This window comes from Dicentrarchus labrax, unplaced genomic scaffold (assembly GCF_905237075.1).
Source record: "Dicentrarchus labrax unplaced genomic scaffold, dlabrax2021, whole genome shotgun sequence".
In the NCBI taxonomy this organism is placed as follows: domain Eukaryota; kingdom Metazoa; phylum Chordata; class Actinopteri; family Moronidae; genus Dicentrarchus; species Dicentrarchus labrax.
The window spans coordinates 6,577,683-6,597,590 of NW_026136718.1; the positions used below are offsets into that span (position 1 = coordinate 6,577,683).

Consider the following 19,908-nt stretch of genomic DNA (forward strand, 5'->3'; position numbering starts at 1 on the left):
TGATGCTCTGCCTTGTATAGTCATACACCAGTAAACACACACACAAAGAGTGAGGAGCAGGGGGGGGGTAGGGGTTCAGTATTATACGGGCTAGTGAAGATTGAATTGACCAAATATAACATTGGTGGAGAGAGAGGGGTAGAGTGACATAAAGAGGGAACGAGTGAGGTAGAGACAATGTTGTTACATCACCCAGGGTCACAAGCCATGATCTCCCAAACACACACATACACACATTACATTACTGGGGTGACTTGTTCAATTGATATTTGAACACACCAACCGCTAGTGTTGTTGGGTTGTTGGCCGGAGCCACTTAAATCACAGGTGACATGGACGCATCATCGGAGAGTGGCAGAACATTCCCATTAAACCAGCACCAGGTAACATTAAACATGCACATAGCTCTACCACAACGTCACATCCCACACTACTGCATGCCACAGATTTGCCCTGCTGGCCAAAATGTTGGTGTCTGGCACAGGCACATGACAGGCCTTCATACCAAAACCGGGCTATTTTTGTGGCGGTGTATATGGAATATGATTTAGGAAGTCCAGTTTGAGTAACAGATCAATCACCAAAACGCCCCATAACACTCTGAGACAGGATATTACAGATCCAGAAAGTTACCACAGCTGCAATTATTACATTTTTTGGCACAGGGGTCAAAAGGTAAAAGGAGCACATGCACTGTCTGAGTTACAAAGTAATTTGTTAGTAATGTACGCTTGCATCTATTTGATTGGCCACTGCAATGCTTTGCCAGATGATGTCTCATTGCTTTGAGCAAAGTTCAACTTTTTCACCGGACGACCCTGAATTTATTTTCATTTTTTTTGGTGGAGCCCTGTGAGTTGGCACCCAGCTGTGTTGCTGGACTGGCCTAATTAAACATTGCATTTTTTTAGTCAGTCTGAACATGGCCTTAGGTGTGAGTTATTGGCAGGACATCATCTCTGTATCCATTATAAAGAGTGATTTCACTATGTTAATCACTGTAATATACAGTACACAACACAGGCTTCTGTTGTCAGCTGTATACTGTAAATATTTAAGAGGTATTTCAGCACTAGAAACATGGACTTTTCATAAATCTATGTCTATGCTAGAAAGACATGAGCAGAGAAAACAAAGTAAAAGGGGCTCAAAGGGTAAAAATCCTTCAACAACCAGAATGTACTGGGCTGCAAAGGACCAATAGATGCTCCAGCTGGTGGGTGACGTACTGCAAGTAGGTTTTGGCTCGTCCGTTTTCAAGCAGGAAATGCTCCATATTGTTTTTCCAACCTTATTCTTGTCTCATTTGTGGTCTGATATATACAATATATAAATTCATATATACATATTGCTGTTTTCCAAGGTACAGTAGCTGTCACAAATTGTGGGACCCGTGTGAGCGCAGGGGGATGTTGGGAAAATGATAGATGATAGACGCACACAATATTTTACCTGCAAGTTGGCTGGAGAGGAGAGGAGAGGAGAGGAGAGGAGAGGAGAGGAGAGGAGAGGACAAGAGAGGATTTATAGGAGATAAAGGGCAGAGGAAGTCAAACAAGTCAAAGCGCACTCTTCAACAGAGGATCTTGATGCTGACGGCTGGGCCATCTGGACCATCACACACACAGACACACAGATCCAAACACACACAGTGGTCGCTCTGTGGTTGTCTCTGTCTTCTCACCTCGACTGGAAAACAAACAACGCAGCATGAGAGAGAAGACGACAGAGAGAGGGAAACAATGTGCGAATAAAAAGCACACGGTGAAGCAGTTATCAGTGGCTCTCCAAGTTCAGGGACTTCTGTCAATGTAAACTTAGATGTATATTTAGACTGTTTTTCTGCTATCGATCTTCATCAGTTAACTTCAATCATTTCTTCATCGAAGCCATCAACCTGTCTGTTAGACCCGATCCCAACTAGGCTGCTTAAAGAAGTTGTTCCCTTAATTGGCACTTCTTTACTGGATATGATTAATCTTTCTTTATTATCAGGATATGTACCACAGTCCTTTAAAGTAGCTGTAATTAAACCCCTTCTTAAAAAGTCTACTCTTGACCCAGGGGTTTTAGCCAACTATAGACCGATTTCTAACCTCCCGTTCCTCTCTAAGATTCTGGAGAAAGTAGTCGCCAAAGAGTTGTGTGACTTTCTACATAACAATAGTTTATTTGAGGATTTTCAGTCAGGATTTAGAGTTCATCATAGCACAGAGACAGCTCTGGTTAAAGTTAATAATGACCTTCTGACTGCTTCTGACAATGGACTTGTCTCTGTACTTGTATTATTAGATCTTAGTGCTGCATTTGACACCATTGACCATGATATTCTTTTACAGAGACTTGAGCATCAAATTGGCATTAAAGGAACTGCCCTAACCTGGTTTAAGTCATACTTATCAGATCGTACTCAGTTTGTACATGTTAACGATGAATCCTCCATAAATACTAAAGTTAGTCATGGAGTTCCACAAGGTTCTGTACTTGGACCAATACTATTTACTTTATATATGCTCCCTTTAGGCAACATTATTAGGAATCACTCCATTAACTTTCACTGTTATGCAGATGATACGCAGTTATATCTATCAATCAAACCCAATGAAATTAATCAATTATCTAAATTACAAACATGTCTTAAGGACATAAAATCCTGGATGACCTGCAATTTTCTGATGTTAAACTCAGAAAAAACCGAAATTCTTGTTCTTGGCCCCAAAAACCTTAGAGACTCATTGTCTAAAGATATAGTCACTCTAGATGGCATTAACTTGGCCTCTAGCACCACTGTCAGGAATCTTGGAGTTATCTTTGATCAGGATTTGTCATTTAACTCCCACATAAAGCAGACCTCTAGGACTGCCTTCTTTCATTACGTAATATTAGAAAAATTAGACACATACTATCACAGACAGATGCAGAAAAACTAATCCATGCATTTGTTACTTCAAGGCTGGATTACTGCAACTCTTTATTATCAGGTTGCCCCAATAAGTCCATTAAAACGCTCCAATTAATTCAGAACGCTGCAGCACAGTACTGACAGGAACTAGAAAAGAGATCACATCTCTCCTGTACTAGCTACTCTGCATTGGCTCCCTATAAAATGTAGAATTGAATTTAAAATACTCCTCCTCACCTATAAAGCTCTTCATGGTCAGGCCCCTTCATATCTTAAAGAGCTCATAGTACCCTATTACCCCACTAGAACACTACGTTCTCTGAATGCTGGGCTACTTGTGGTTCCTATAGTCTCTAAAAGTAGAACAGGAGCCAGAGCCTTCAGTTACCAAGCTCCTCTCCTGTGGAACCGGCTTCCAGTTGTGGTTCGGGAGGCAGACACCCTCACCACTTTCAAGAGTAGGCTTAAGACATTCCTCTTTGATAAAGCTTATAGTTAGGGCTGGATCAGGTGAGTCCTGAACCATCCCTTAGTTATGCTGCTATAGGCCTAGACTATCGGGGGATTTCCCATGGTGCACTGAGCTACTCTCTTCCTCTCTCTTTCTGCACTCATTCATGTCCCTTTAATGCATGTTACTAACTCCACTTCTTCCCCGGAGTTCTTGTGCTTTCTCGTCTCGCAGGTTCTCATGGATCCTGGTGGAGCCTCCTGCCATGGTCCTGCTTGACTGCCATTGCCAATACTGTTGTTGCTGTGCACCTGTCTGTCTGTCTGTCGCTCTCTCTCTCTCTCTCTCTCTCTCTCTCTCTCTCTCTCTCTCTCTCCACCCCAACTGGTCGAGACAGACGACCACCCACCTAGAGCCGGAGGATCTGTCCTAGGTTTCTGCCTTTTAACAGGCAGTTTTCCTTGCCCTTGTCGCCAAGTGCTTGCTCATGGTGGTACTGTTGGGTCTCTGTAATTAATGTTAAAGAGTTCGGTCTAGACCTGCTCTATTTGAAAAGTGTCCTGAGATAACTTCTGTTATGAATTGGCGCTATACAAATAAAATCGAATTGAAAAAATTGAATTGAATTGAAGCGAGGGAAAACAAGCAAACAGAGGGTGATTTTAAGGTCACCGATGGCGAATAGGCCGGGAAAAATATTGAAAGATGGAAAAGCAGGGGAGGAGAGGGAGAGGCAAGTTGATACTATACAGAGGTCTCTAAAGTAATTTCATAAGTTTACTGATAAAGTAAATCAATCCAAAACCCAAGACTTTGCCTCAAGTTACATTTAAAGCTTGTAATTAGTAATGAGAAATTATTTTTAGAAGGTTTTCCAACTGTACATGGATAAAAGATGTACAGATAACAAGCCTGGAGGAGCCAATTAAGTCTAGAAGTTGATGCAGGTAGACAAGTCGTATAAATAATGCAATGGCATGAAAGGTTATTCTGAGCACAGCAGGGTCTTCAAAAACTTCCTTGCGCATACATTTATGTTATATGTAAAACTTTGTGTGTGTTCTGTGTAATGCATTAAAATTAATGAATGATTGTATATATAAAGCTTCAAATATCACTGTACAACAAAATTTCTAGAAAGTATTATTTGGTCATGAGATTTCTAGTGATATTTGATGGTTTGCTGATATTTTTAATGTCTTTGGGTGTCATTTTTTTATTTAAAATCATCTGAGTTGACTTAATCTAGGTAATCCACAAGATCCTGTTTGTGCGCTTTTTGTTTACATATAAGTTTACTTGTGTGTTAGTGACTTTCCAGCACTCTATGCTCGCTTTAAAGTTTTTGCACTGCATATCCTGAAAAAAAAATGACGCCTGAGACTTCTTCCCAGGAGGTTTTTAGAAGAGTAAATGTAAGAGCGCTCATTACATGGATACAGGTTCAAGTGGTAATAGGAAAAAGGGGCACATTATTATGAACATTTTCTGACTTTTGTTCTTAGATATTATATAGAAACATAAAACTGGATTATTCCGGAATAAATGAGGGAGTTATTTTTATGTTTCCAAAGAGTCAGCTGCAGGTCAAGTGCCAGTCTTCCAAAAGTCCTGGCTTGTGTGATAAGCTAGCTGTCCTGAGACCAGCTATATGAGTCCCTCTGTGTTTGGCAAGGAACAGATGGAGGTCCTGTTTATGTGTGTGCATGCCAATGTACACACACACACACACACACACACACACACACACACACACACACACACACACACAAATGCATTCATACATCTGGGATTGCCATGGGCGTTCTGGCTCATATGGCTCGTAAAAACATAATGTGAGTGTAAAGATAGGATGTCACATTTGCAACATCACCCACCAAATTACTGAAAGATATAAAGAAATGAAGAATGAAATAATGTGAGAAAGAAAGAGAGAAAGAAGACAGGAAAGAAAGGGAGGAATGAATGAGATAGAAATAGGAGAGAGAGAGAGAGGGAGAATCAGAGAGGGAGAGAGAGAAGCAGAGACAGAGGATGCAACATCATGAGCCTAGCAGGCATGCACTACATGTTAACATTAGTAGGTCAGCCAGCACAGAAATAACTACACTGTGTGTATGTGTATGTGTTAACCTCATACGCTCACTACTCGCCATTCGTGGTGGATTCTTCATCTACAAACTAACCAATCAAAAAAGACTCCATACATCAGCATATCAAATAAGGTCATGTGATCAGCTTTTACCAGCTGTGTATTCAGTTTACACATGAGTGAATTTTCTTCTATATTTATCGCTCTCTCTCTCTCTCTCTCTCTCTCTCTCTCTCTCTCTCACTCTCTCTCTCTCTCTCTCTCTCTCTCTCTCTCTCTCTCTCTCTCTCTAAAATGCTGTGTGAGGACAAACTTGCTCCAGCTGAAGCCTCGCGGCTACAAATATCAACTGTGCAGGACAAAAGTTTGAGTTTTCTCTCATTAACGGTCATTTGTTGAATATTTCATAATAATTCATTCCAAGGGACAAATAGCAAATCTGGAGTTACAGTCTCTGCAGAACAACAATGTTGGCACCCAGCGTAGTTTTGTGTTTGTCATACATACAGTGCCACTATGTGGCAAAACACAGACACAGCAGCACCTGCACAATGTTCTCTGAATATTCATTTTAACTCAGTCATGTCTAATATAAACTTATATTTTTTGTGTCAAGTTTTTTCTGACATTGAGAGAGAACATGTAAGGGCATATAGCATCTTATTAAGTTCTTCAAGAGGTGTATATGAGCTGTAGTAAAATAAATATGCATACAAAAACTCGCACTAATACACTGCAGTCTCTCTATAATGGCTTTGAACAGATACTGAGTGTATACTGAACATTAATTAAAATAATTTTTGGGAAAATGTGGTTTACCTTATTATTCAATAAAAAATAACCAGAGCAGGGTTATAGCTACATGATGTAAAATTATTTTATGGATGTAAACATTGTGAAAACAGTTCACTTTAGGACAAATAGTATATATAGGGAAAAAGCTTTTTCCACTCTCAATCTCAACAAATCACCATTTCTACCACAACTGTTGCATTTATACTAGTGGCAGCACTACAGAGCAGTACAAGAAGGATCATGGTAACTTTTTTTTAATCTTTTTGACTCACAATACTCATATAGAATGGCCCAGATCTACTCTCTAAATCCTGACAGGCAAGGTTCATGGGGTCACAGGTTCTAAGCTGTTTATTTGTCTCCTCCTGAATAATCAATCGTAAGACTAAAGGGAACTGAAATGAACTCAGTTGTGTGTACTGTAGGTCAGAGTGTGTGTGTGTGTGTGTGTGTGTGTGTGTGTGTGGGGTGTGTGTGTGTGGGGTAGTGTGTGTGTAAATCAGAGATTAGTCATCTGCTTAATGGGATTAGCTGCTCTGGCTGTACTCAGGCATGACATGGGCTGAGCAATTGTACGTTACTGTAGCTTCCTAGGCTGTTAGCCTGACCACGACAATAGACTGCAGAAAAACAAAGTGACTGAACATGAGGAAGTCACAAAGCTAACAAATTTATGTTCCTGCAAAAACGGGGAAAACCCGTACATCTGCAAACAGATATGAACAACAGCCTTCATCAAAAAATGACTCCTCTTGTCCATGAGGTTCGTCAGCACCATCAGGGTTTTGATATCCTGCTTGTGAACCTTTTCCAGACGGGTGATTTTTCAAAGACAAGCTCAGGCCAGTCCTTGCATGCAGAGTTGACCTTTGTAACTAGCCAGGTTGTGCTGATTGTGTCTGGGACCTGATAAAAAAAGGACTTTTCCACTTTGCCACAAAGTGATACTAAAACGTAAAAAAAAAAAAAAGCATCACACATGATAGCAGTTCCATTCAGTTATTGTTCTAACCATTGATATCGGATTGTGTGATTAGGCACATTTTATACGTTCAGAAATAATAAGCAAGGAGAATACCCAAGCAGCTAGCTGGGCTTTGTCACTATATATATATAGGGTACATTCATAGCAAGAACCATCAAATAAAAACGCACTAAGCCACACATGTTGCTATAATTGTTATGATAAGTTATTCTGATTGTCTAGACTTACTCTTATTATAGTTATATTGTCTCCAGGCCTGCATTAAGGTAATTCATTTAACAACAGCTATCTCATTAAGATGACCAGCGTCTCACCCCACCTTCACAGGTCAAATGTTGAATCAACTTGGGTTTTCTGACACATAATAGAATCTTCTGTTAATTAATTGGAAAGAAAATTTAAATATTGAAATATTTCAATTAGAACTGTCTCAAATGGATTCACCCATGACCAGGGAGTTATTAAATCTATCAGTTTGCAAGTATTTATTTTGAAGACTTGGGACTTGTTTTGTCCATTGTGGTCAATGCTGAGGTAAATGAGTAAAGTTAATGTTTTTTAGTAATTTAATGTTCAACAGCCATTAGCCTTTGAAGTTGAGAATAGAAGATGTTGGGTAGCCACTACAAGGAATGAAGCATTAGCAGGCAGCTCGCATCAATGTTAAAAGAACAGTGTGTAGGATTCATTTGAATACAGTTCAGGAACGTTGGCCCTGAAAGCGTTTGCTCGTTCTGCGTTACCGTAGAAAAATGGCGGTTCAACAATGGCGTTCAGAGGATTATACACAAATGAAAACATACCTATGAATATTATATTCCATTTCTGTCAATACATCCTCCTAAATGTTACACACTGGACATTTAATGTCATACCCTTCGGCCCTGGACTAATTCCTCTTAATTACTCAGCTCCTCTTGGTTGTTAGCCAGTTTCCGTAATTCCTAGCACCTCTGATATAGTTCTGTGGAAGAATCAGGTATTGGATCACAGCGTTTCCAAAGGATGTGACACATTTCTTGTTCCAAGATGATTGGAGAGGTGCCTATAACACTGATATGGGTGCCAGCAAGACAGGCTTTGGAAACAGATTGATAATGGCTAAAATACTGTGAAAGAGAATGAGGAAGAAAATATAAAATGTGTTTTGCGTGTTATTGTGTTGTTTTGTGCATTTACATAAAGATCATGGGACATGTGCCTTGCATACGTACACATGTAGATACTATGCAAACACACACCTTTGTTTGATTTTAAACACAATTTAAAAACGGTGCATGCAAAATTACAGAGCCAACAATAAAATGCATCAAACTGTATATGATTGTACATACACCACACATTAATACAGTGGTCTGCTGGTCATTCATTACTGCCATTGAGTTATCCTCAGTTTCCCTGGCTACCCTCTACCATAACTACAAGACTCCTAAAGCAGCATGTGGGTCAGAGAATAAATTATAAGTAAAGCAAGTGAAGATACGTTACATTGATTGAGGATGCAGAGTTGCGATGGTCCATCTTCACATGTATCCCTCGTGCTGGCCCTAGTAGGTGTCAGCCCTACTACAGACGCGGCTAACCAAAGACTTACAGACTTAGTCCAACTCAGGTGTGGATCCTACAGAGCTGAGAGGGCGTTTAACCTTTCGCTAAAAGTCTCGTGAAGTGAACTAACCTGTAACAGCAGTCCTACATTGCTGTGTTAGTCCTACTACAGATATATAGCTCTGGGCTCAATAGTCCTACAGGTGCTTTGGAAGTTCTCTCCCTCGTGTCCGCTCCTCTCATGCCTTCGCCATTGATTAATTTGCGAGCCGTGCCCTCTGCTGACAGTTACACCATAGCGTCAGCTTCACAGTTGCACAGATGAATGGATCGGTGGAATGATGTAGCATGGAGTTTTCTTGCAGACCCCAGTAAAATAACAGAGAAAAGCCAGGGCACACTGTACTTGCTCAAATACTTCACAGATCTCTCTCCTTCCTTTGCTCTTTGTGTGTGTCTCTCTCATTTTTTTCTTTCTTTTCTCCTCTTTGTCCATCCTAAAATAGCTCCACCTCTGTAAAGTCTATTAGCAGCCTAAGGTAAGCCTCTTACGAGGGACTCTTGCTCTCTTGGAACACGGGAGGCCAGTGACACTCAGTAAGACCAAACAACAATCACACACTGATAAAACCGGGGTAGGATTTAAGACTAGATATATAAGAGAGGAAAAGAGGATTGGGAAAGATAGAGAAGAGAAGACTGAGTAAAAGTAGAATCCACACAACCTGCAAACTCCACACAGAAAGGCCCCAGCCAGCTGCAGGTTTGAGAACCTTCCTACTACGAGGAAACATTGGATTTTTACATTAATGTATGTAACTAAATACATCTCTGATCCACCCAATGTTTATTTTAGATAATTAGGTGTTCTGTTAATTTGTGTATTTTAACCTGGATTTTAAACCTGTCCTTTTTTTATGCATTTTTACCTAGAATGCACATAGTAAAACAAGGTTAGACAGGAAAATGGGAAGAACAAATTAATCAAGCAGGATGAGAGAGGATGTACTGAAACATCCTCTAGCAGTAATCTAGCCACCTTGAGCTCAGGGAACACCCTCTGTTATTTAATCCATTATCTTGAGGAGATAAACGAGATTAACCAGATGAATGTGAGATGGAATCCCTGCAGACTTATTCGAGTGAGTGCATGAGAAAGTGTGTGTTATTATTGTCTTAGTCTTAGTGACCTAGCACTTTCTATCATTCACAAGATCCCTTTCAATCATTCACCACATCAAACCAAATTATATTGTAATCTTGGTTGGTAATTTTGGGTCGAATTTGTTATCCATGGTAGTGTTTGATACTTTGTCCTGTCTTAAACTCACAATGAGTGCTTGCCAACACCTAATAGCTTAGTTCATGAACTGGCTGAGAGACAGTACTCCTTACTAAGAAAGCAGGGTAATCTAGTGGTCAAAGTGTTTGTCCTTAAAGCAGATCAGACAGAACACCTAAGTGGAGTTCAAGATAAGTCCACAAATAGGGACAATCAAGACTGAGTCAAAAAGGAGGAATAGGGCAGATAGCGGTTGGCAGCAGTGGCAGCAATCCATTCTTTGTTAATTTGCCCCTCAGTGTCCGGAGAAGCTGGGGATCTGCCAGTTGTCAACCTTGTAATCATTGGACGACCCGTTCTATCTCCTGAGCCAACGCCGTTTGTAGTCGTACGGCAATAAAACAGTGTCTAAAAGCCCCAAAGTCAGAATTGTGGGGGCTGCGTCCGACAATTTCTGTAATTATGGCATGTTGTCCCTCTCCAAGACAACAGACTTTTCACACTGCCTTCAGGTGAGGCCATTTGGAACACTTTTGAACACTTTTGCCCTTAGATGAAGTCAGAAGACACACTGTACAAACTAGTTCATTCCAAGCATATTGTGTCCTTTAGGCCTACACCGTATTTGTATTTTGTTCTAATTCAGTTTTTTATCAGTTCATTTATCCACCCATCTTCTTATCATGCGCAGGGCTGGAGTCTATCTCAGCTCGCGTTGGTTCTACTCCTTTTAAATAGGCCATGCATTTCTGAGCATGCACATATGTGCATAATGTATGTGTTTAATTTTGCCAGCTAGGGTTTTAGCCAAGTATTCTCTCATGCATTGAGACCAGTCAGTCAGTCAACCAATTAATCAGTCAACTATCTACACAGCCAGTCAGATAGCTAGTCTTTTTAAGTGTGTGTCCTATCAACCCAGTTTCCTGTCTCTCAGGGTGTCACATGTTGTCAGACCAACAGCTGAGCAACAGCTCGGCATTCCCATTAGAGTCACTTTACTTGAGTACGTCCTGTTCCTGTAAGATGTCACCTTATACCCTGTTCATTCACAACGTGTAGCTCCCTAGGACTGCAACTAGTTTTCCATTGTTTACTAAGCCTGTAGTTTACTGTGAAATGCTTCTGCAAGTCTCAACCTCACTTTTCCATTCAAAATCCTCCAGTACATTATCAGAAACAATCACGTGAGGACATCTGGCACATTCAAAGCTTAGCACCCAATTCACAGATAATTTCAACATTAAAATGAATCACTGTAATGAATGAATGCATGCCGTCACGAGGTACACTGATCGCAAAACATTGACAATACTGTTTACTCATGCCCTGATCTTTTACTCTGCTTTACTCTAACCCACTCTCTTTCTGTGTCTCACCTTGGTAGTGAGGATGCAGATGCAGTCCATCCTCACCAGTCCGACTGGCAAACTTTTACCGAATCATCCTCAAGGTGCAACTTTCCCGTTCTACCAGTCAGCCGCTTGTTGCTGTTGGTGACATCCTTTTGCTGCCCGCCCGTCTCTGTCTCCTCCTTCTCATCCTCTTCTTTCATACCTAAATCTCTCTCTCCTCCCTTTCTCGTGTCCTCTCCACCTGTCCTTCCATCAGAGCAGCCAGAGAGGACCTCTCCGCTAAAATAGAGGCCGACTCAGAAACATGGCAGCTGTCCCGATGCACCTCCACCCGCCCTGTTGTTTTCCAGCTGCTGTCTTCATTTTATGGCAGCTGGTAGCCACATTTTGACCTCAAAAAGTGCATGGCTCAGAATATGTATCCGCGCACACGCAGAAGGCACTCAGCACACAAAAAAACGGACAGGCAAACATGCAGAGACAGGCGTAGGAACGCATACACATGGATGCACAGGCAAACACTCACACAGACAGACATGTGTACACAGACATGAGCACACACACAAATACATATACTACTACTACTACACACACACCACTCTCTGCTGTTTTATCAGGTCAGTCTCTGTTTGGCAGGGGGGGTTAGACTGAGTGAACAGTAACAGCGGTATAGCAATGGATGCTCTACTTTCAACTTTGACTGTGGGTATTGGCGAAGTTAAAGCCCCATATGCACCCTGAAGCTTCACACAGAGATGGGAGTTCAGTCCCTCAAGATATTGGACTTATTCGAGATGCAAAACATCACTACAATTGATGTTGGACTTGGACCTACTACATTTGTTTCTGTTCTTGTCCTACTCTACTTCTGTCCTGCTCCACCCTCTACTGGCCCTGCACTCGATGTTGGTTCTCTTCTGATGCTCACTGTTGCCAATATAGAGTGAGTATATAGAGCACTGGGTTGTGCTAATGAACATTACTATTGGGTTTCTTCTAAAGCCATTTAATACTAGTAATCCCATTCATTAAACGATTCAGAAACGGATAATGAGCAACGCAAATGCAAAGAAATTTGTTATATTTGATTGAAACTTTAGTCACAGCAATAGTCCCTTTTTGTCCGATTAAAAATGATAACAAGACAACTAAATGAGCCACCCAAGTTCACTATTATTATTGGATTAATTAATTGGGAACACCTGAGCAGCACATGGACGTTCCCAGAGTTACCACCAACCCCCAATACACAATCCCTCCCACAATACCAGCAGTATTTAATTGGGAGGACAAATGTTGCCTGATGCACGTACAGAGGTGTACTGAAAACAACTTCAAGCTAAGTAAGCCAGTATCAGCACAATTTTCCAAGATGTAGACTATCAGCAACAGATCAAAGCAACGATGTGTACAGTCTCAGCCCGTGGTCAAACAGCCCAAACTACACAAAGCCATTCGATTTTCCATTTCAGGAAGATCAACAAGACAAAACCAGTTGCATGAGCCATCTCTGAGCTCACAATGTTACAGAACTGAATTGATTCCCCTTGTCATATTATGTAATGCAATGTAAGCCAACAGACAGTCTGCATAAACCACGATCGGTGCATCTAATTTGGTTCTCTGCAGCCACCAGCAGCCTTTCAATGTACAGGTTAATAAGAGATAAAGATGAATGACCAGTTTGCCATATATCAAAATGTTAGACATAAAGCAACAGCTCTGGTTTAATTATTTTCAAACCACAATTTTCATTTTCATTTTCATTTTATAGCACCAGCAAACCTGATAAGCTCTCCTAGACACAAGGAGATAACGGAGGCTATATTTTCATTAAACAGTTTTCTCTCCAAGACTCAGGAGAGGAAACATAACTCTTCAAGAATCACGCAGGCCTACTGCCACCCAACTCACCCACCTTTGAAAAGGAGGCGATATGAATTATTCTCTGCTGTTAACTGTGGAGAGATTTCCTGCAGGTTTCCTAAGGCATTAATATAAAACAACCACAGATGTCTTACCTTGTTGGGGGTCAGTGGGCTTGTAGCTGGCCTGGGGCTGGCTGGACCATGGGTAGGGCTAGTGGAGGTGACTTTTACTGGCCCGGGGCTGGTTGGACTAGTAACAGAAATCAAGGAGAGAGGGTGTCTGGAGGTGAACTCGGAAAACTGCCGGGTCTTATTCTGTGCTGCTATACCTGACATATGCATACGTTTTAATTGTACACAGCATGACATTTAAAAGCTAATGTAATTTTGTTTAAGTTTTTCTTCTTTTCCAAACACTGACAGAATATAAATTGAAAGAGTGAATTCATCAAATATAACAGTTTCATAATATTCTGAAAGTCGGAAAATATACATTAACATGCATCCAACACATTATAAGCCAAGATAATTTCAGTTGAGTCTGTTAAAATGTCAGTTACCATTTGTTAAGTCTGGCTTGCTAATACACCTTACTGACAATTAAAATGAATGCTCATTTGTTGGACGTACCTCAGATGAGGCCCTTTGATCAAAGGCCCCGGAGGAACTGTTGGGCTGCGGCTGCTGAAGGTGAATTTGCCCTGGTTGGGGCTAGTTGGACTCGTGCTGGGAGTGGCTTTGCCTATGCCTGGGTCCTTGCTGGTCGCAAGAGCTGCAGAGATTGTGGTAGCGTCTGTGACCCTGTTAAGACCTGGGCTGGTGGTGGTAAATTTGTCTGGAGTGGTTGGAGACACAAGGCCTTGGATGGTGCTGGAGACGAGGGCTGAAACAGTCTCCAGGTTGACTTCTGGTGAGACAGAGCAGCTTTGTGAATTTGTGGTGGAACTTTCTGAAGAAACATCGGAGTTGGTGTCAGTAAGACGTGGCTTTGTTGTTCCATTCAGTGATACTCCAGGAGGTGATTTTATGGAACCAGTGGGGGTTTCTGCACCATTTACTCTGACTCCAGGAGATGTGGCAACAGTGGGAGAAGAGGACATAGGAGTGTCTGATGCCAATGATTTGGAGGCTCCAGGCTGGACAGGAGGGAGAGGAGCACGGTACTTGACCTTGGCTGGCTGTGACTGAGGTGTAGTGGACTGTGCTGTAGGGGAAGATGGTTTTCTTGTGGGTGCTCCAGATGGAATTGGAGGGGCAGGGGATTTGATTGACTTGGGTCTGGGGGACAGGGGTTTCGGCTGGAATGATCCTCCAGAAGCTTGGGGGCTCAGGGGCCCAGAGGAAGGCTGTGGCTGGGCTGAGAGCTCTGCTGGCAGGTTACAGGGGGCCGGGACGTTCCTAGGACCGTCTGCCTGGTCCACAGAGCTCTTGCTGTCTTCAAGGATGGTCAACTCGTAGTACTCCTGAATGTCTGGAAGGAGAAGAGCAGAGATTAGAGCCATGATGAATTACTGAAGTGTTTATTTAGGATGAATAACAATAATAACTTTATTAATATAGCACCTTTCACTTAAAATAGGAAACATTCGTTACACTGTGAATGATGATGATGGACATTTCTCACTATTTTTTACATTTCATAGACTGAACAATTGATTCATAAAGCAGTTAATGGTTAATGGAAAAAATAATTGTCTGCAGCCCAATAAAGTTGTTCACAATACAGTAGAAAACCTAAACCTTAGCAAACCCTACAGTATATATAGTAAAAACATCCTTTTACAATTATTTTGACAGATTCATTATTATGTGGGAATTATCATTTTTGCATAACAAATTGAATTTTCACAAAAAAAACAGCCATTAAAGTCATGATGGTGTGAAATTTTTTGGTGGGAGTCTGTACACATTTTACCTTTGTCAAAACATTACAGCTCTTACGATTTGCAAACTGCCTCTGCAATTTGCATATTGAACTACTGCATATTGTGATTTCGATAATATTTTGATTAATCGTGCAGCCCTACAGTACATTGTAGTTTGCATTCAGATACAATCAAATTGAAGCTGGTCACAAAAAAGCCTCCTTTTTCACTTGAGATTAGAAAAGAAACCAAAGGAAAAACAGCTAATACACTGTTGACCTCTAGTGGCAGCACAGAGATACTACCACTGTGGGACAGTAGCTCCTGAAGTATTCAGGTTTTCCCACTTAAAAGAGGAAATGTTTCTTCCACTGTCAATTCCCTTTTTCAAAAGTAAGCACGCTGAGAGAACGTATCAAAGTGACTGTTAATGATTAATGCTTTCACTTCCCCTTTGCAGAACTGACAATTCTACACTAACTCATACACATGGCTGTGAGCTCAGCCTGCTAACCCACAGTACATTTTATGGGAATACACAGACAGTTGGAGGAGGGTGTGTAACTAAGAGTGGCGAGTACAAAGGAGAATTTAACAGTATAATGCATAAAAACACAAAAAACCCCCATCAAGGATGGAAATAAGACTGTGCAGTAACACGCAGCCACACCCAAGGATGTGGAGTATATTAAAACAAATATAATATATAAAATATAACACAAGAAGTCAAGGACTAATTACACCAGAGACAGTAAAGGTCAAAGTCACAAACAGGAACTCAGCCTCATGTTTAGTGAACAGCAAACACACACGTGCATACACGCATACAGACAAAACAGAAAAAGGAGTGTTAAGACCTAAGGTGTGGGCGTGACACAAAGCAGGTAGGGCCAGGGACTGAGAACCCGTTTGTTGTCATGCACATAACCACAAACACTCACACACGTTCCTGGTGTTTTCCTTAAGCAACAGTTCTCCACAAGCAGAACTAACCAGTTATACACAGACTGTTAACTCCTGGGAGAAATTTACACTTGCTACACATTCTTTAAATTTGAGCTTACTTTCTACAATGGGCCCTGTGTTTCCTGTGACAGGCCACATCACGCCTACATCTTCAGTCATGTAACAGTCCAACATCTTGCAGACTCTGTGAACACAGTGCTCTTCTCTTTTTCTTATGATCAGTGTGGCCTTCTGTCTGCTGGCCTACTAGCCTACTGTTTAACTTTCTCATCTTCGTTTGAACAAAAGCACACACACAGCACACACAGTTCCTGTCTTTAAGCCTTCATATACATACTGCGCTGCTCCGTCTGTGTTTAAGACATCAGCACTCACAAAATGCAAGACAAACAAACAGATGATGAACTTATTGTGATGAGCAGCACAAGTACCAAGCTGAAGGATCAGTTCACCAAAATCACAAAAAACGGTGGCATCTAGCCATACAGACAGTTTATTGCCAATGTTTTGAGATAATATAATCCAATATACATTTGAAAAACTGCTTACTAATACTTATTCTCAAGAACAAAGGAATTTAAACCTCTGTAGACCTATTAGAGGAGAAAATCTGTTACATAACACCTTGATCTCTGGTAATATATGTAAAATGTGGCCTAGGGCAGGAAAATATGCAATACATGCATAAAGCTTAAGATGCCTTAAAATATATTTCATACCGAACACAAAACAGTGCAAACAAAGCTTAATTTCAAAAGGGCCATCCTTAATCTGCATTCACACTGTGAATAATCCTTTCATCTCCTACAGATGTCAAATCCAAGCAAATGATGTGAGGGTCAACAGGCCAATCAGCAGATATCCAAGGTTCAACATCAACACGTTGTAAACCCAGGTATAAACTGATTGGATACATGAACAAACAAACAGATATCCTTACCAAGCAGAGCGTTAAAAAGCTGACTTTGGAAGACATTGATGACTCTGTCCAGGGACTGCTGCAGCTGGTGGTCTTCCTCAACAAGGCCCTGTTTGGTCCGGCTCTGGTTCTGCTGTCTCTGGTCAAGCTTGGCCCGGTACTGCTGGAGAAGCTCCAGGGCGCGCTGAGCATCTAAATATAAAATACACAAGTAAATAACAATAACCTTTTATCCCCATAACTAATGAGAGAAAAGGAAAGACTAAATTCTCCAGGCACTCTTAAGAAGAGAAAGGAGATTAAGTACATTAAAAGCCTATACTTAATTGAGGATTACTATGGTCCTCACAGAGTCTTCATTAGGGTGAAATTAATAAAAGACAGATTAATAACAAATAGCTTCCTATAGTGAGTGTGGACACAGGTGTTAATCTGTCAGTAGGCTTTTAAAATACCTCATTTCCTTGTTATATAAGAGTGGCAGACAAATGTTTTCTCTCCCTTCCTGTCTCAACTACTGCCAATTTTCAGTGTTTGACATCAGTGTGAAATTGCAAACTTGACAGCAGCTAAAAGGTTAAGTATATAAGGTCTTCATTTAGTACTTCACAAGGATGTAAAAACTGTTTGCTTTAGAAAGGTGGATCGAGCTGCATGTCAACCCTCAGCACTCACAACCAGCGGTGGAAGAAGTACTCAGATTGTCTACTAAAGTAAAGGTAGTAATACCACAGTGTAGAAATACTCTGTTACAGGTAAGAGTCCCACACTAAAATGTTTACCTCAGTAAGAGTTCAAAAGTACTAACATCGAAATATACTCATTATGCAGATCGGCCCACTTCAGAATAATAATATTGGATTATAGATCACTGAGTATCTGTAATGTTGATACTGGTAAAGATGGGGCTAATTATAACTACAGTGGGAACTTTAATGTATAATAATGCATCATCATTTATCAGTTGATCACATTTTGCATTAATAATCTGAATCTGCAAAGTACCTAGTAACTAAAGCTGTCGGTTCAAGTACAGTGCTTGAGTAAATGTACCTAATTACCTTCCACCACTGCAATATACAATATAATATTACAAATAAAACTGAAAACTGGAGTTCTGAGTGATATTGTGAAGTCATCTTAATTATAAGGGAAAGAGTTGCTCTTTGATGTAAATCCAGAAGACAGAGCCTATTTATGGCACTTTATGGTTATTGCATCTTTCGGTGAAATGGTCAAACTCATATTCAGTTTTATTACCAGGGCTTTATCTATCTGATGCAGGAGGGCATGAGGGCAACAGAGTTTATGGGGCAAAAGGAAGGCTGGGGACTGCATTCCAGGCTGCATGGCAATCTGAACAGCTGATTAAACCGGAAACACTGACAGACTTTAAGACCTCAAACTCAGGCGAAGTGTCAGTGTTCATTCATATAATGCCGCCTTCTAGCAGTGAAAGATGTCGAGCCAAACCGCATTCAAAATAATCCCTATGTATTGATTGTTTATGTATAAGCACATACATCAAGCAGAGCATGTTTTCAGATACTAATCAGCTGCACTTTCGTACCACTTCAATACGGCATGCAATAAACTACGCAGAGTCACAAAACCTTGAGCTCAATTCCCTCCATCTGTGCGCTTTAGTGCATACTAGCAGACTATGCACAAGTAAAAGCGGATGAAAATGAAAATAAAATGCTGTTTGGTGGATAAATTGTGTGCCGAATTTACCACAATGTGTGAATAATTACTAAAAGCTCTTAAACTATGATCTATAAGTTGTATTCCCACACCTGTAAACAATGCAGCGTTAAATTGCGGGTGTTTTAGATAAAGTTCCGTGCTGTGTTAACTTAACACGCTAGAGAAGAGCGCCTCTGTGAGTTATTAGAAAGGCAGCCTTTCGGAGAGCTTTCAACTGATGTCGATATCGTTTCTTTAGCTAAATTAATTATATGCAGGGAAATAAAGACAGAAAATGATTTTAAAAAAAAATACATTTTACTTTACCTTTCTGTCGCACAGGCATGTTGACGCGCACAAGTCTTCCTCCCCCTCGGGTGTGTGTGTGTGTGTGTGTGTGTCGCTGTCACCGTGTCTCTGTTATTACATATGTGAGCGTTTGTCCCGGGACAGCCTGCCTCCAAAGTGGGACACCAACACTGACACCACGACAGTCCACAGCAACCTCATCAACATAAATAAACTCTATGAAGTGTTTGAAAGTCAAAGGAACCCGGCGGAGAAGAGAGAAACTGTCAACCGTGGACTTGGTACCCGGAGCTTGTGTGTGTGTGTGTGTGTGTGTGTGTGTGTTCTCTCTCTCTCTCTCTCTCTCTTTCTCTCTCCCTCTCTTTAGCTCTCCCTCTCTCCTTAGGTTAAAACAAGTTCTCCATTTCTTCATTCAGGTGACTTGAGTCATAACGCTGTCCGACCGGTTCTTAGGCGGTCCTGTGGGATGAACACACACACACACACACACACACACACACACACACACACACACACACACACACACATTCATGCACTTACCTCAAAACACCATTGCAGCAGGTTTGAGAGGCTCTTCATAAGCAGCTTGTGTATGTTGGTGGCATTGTCATGTTAAACAGCTATATTGTGCGCAGTGGATGAAAGCCTGGTCTATCTATGGGTCTGTACTGGATCTACTACATCTAATCCACTCAACCCAAAGTATAGATTTGGGTTTCCATATACTGATTAAACTACTATAAGTAGATTTATGTAGCCTAACCTCTCCACTTCCTGTTAATGCTTAATGATAGTTTGGTTATATATTTGTTGTTAAATTGGATATTGAACTTAGGGCTGCATGATATGGTAAAAAAAACCATAATTTATTATTATTATTTTGAC

At 40.9% G+C, this 19,908-nt stretch overlaps 1 protein-coding gene across 1 annotated transcript in view; it reads right to left on the minus strand.

Moving 5' to 3' along the window:
* The window catches only part of LOC127350463 (disks large homolog 1-like), a 105,363-nt gene extending 86,013 nt beyond the window's left edge, over positions 1–19,350 (minus strand). Inside the window, 4 exon segments of the mRNA XM_051377143.1 lie at positions 13,432–13,528; positions 13,909–14,749; positions 17,050–17,220; positions 19,042–19,350. Coding sequence (XP_051233103.1) covers positions 13,432–13,528; positions 13,909–14,749; positions 17,050–17,220; positions 19,042–19,060 — 1,128 coding nt within the window. The 5' untranslated portion in view covers positions 19,061–19,350.
* Between the last annotated feature and the right edge of the window lie 558 nt (positions 19,351–19,908).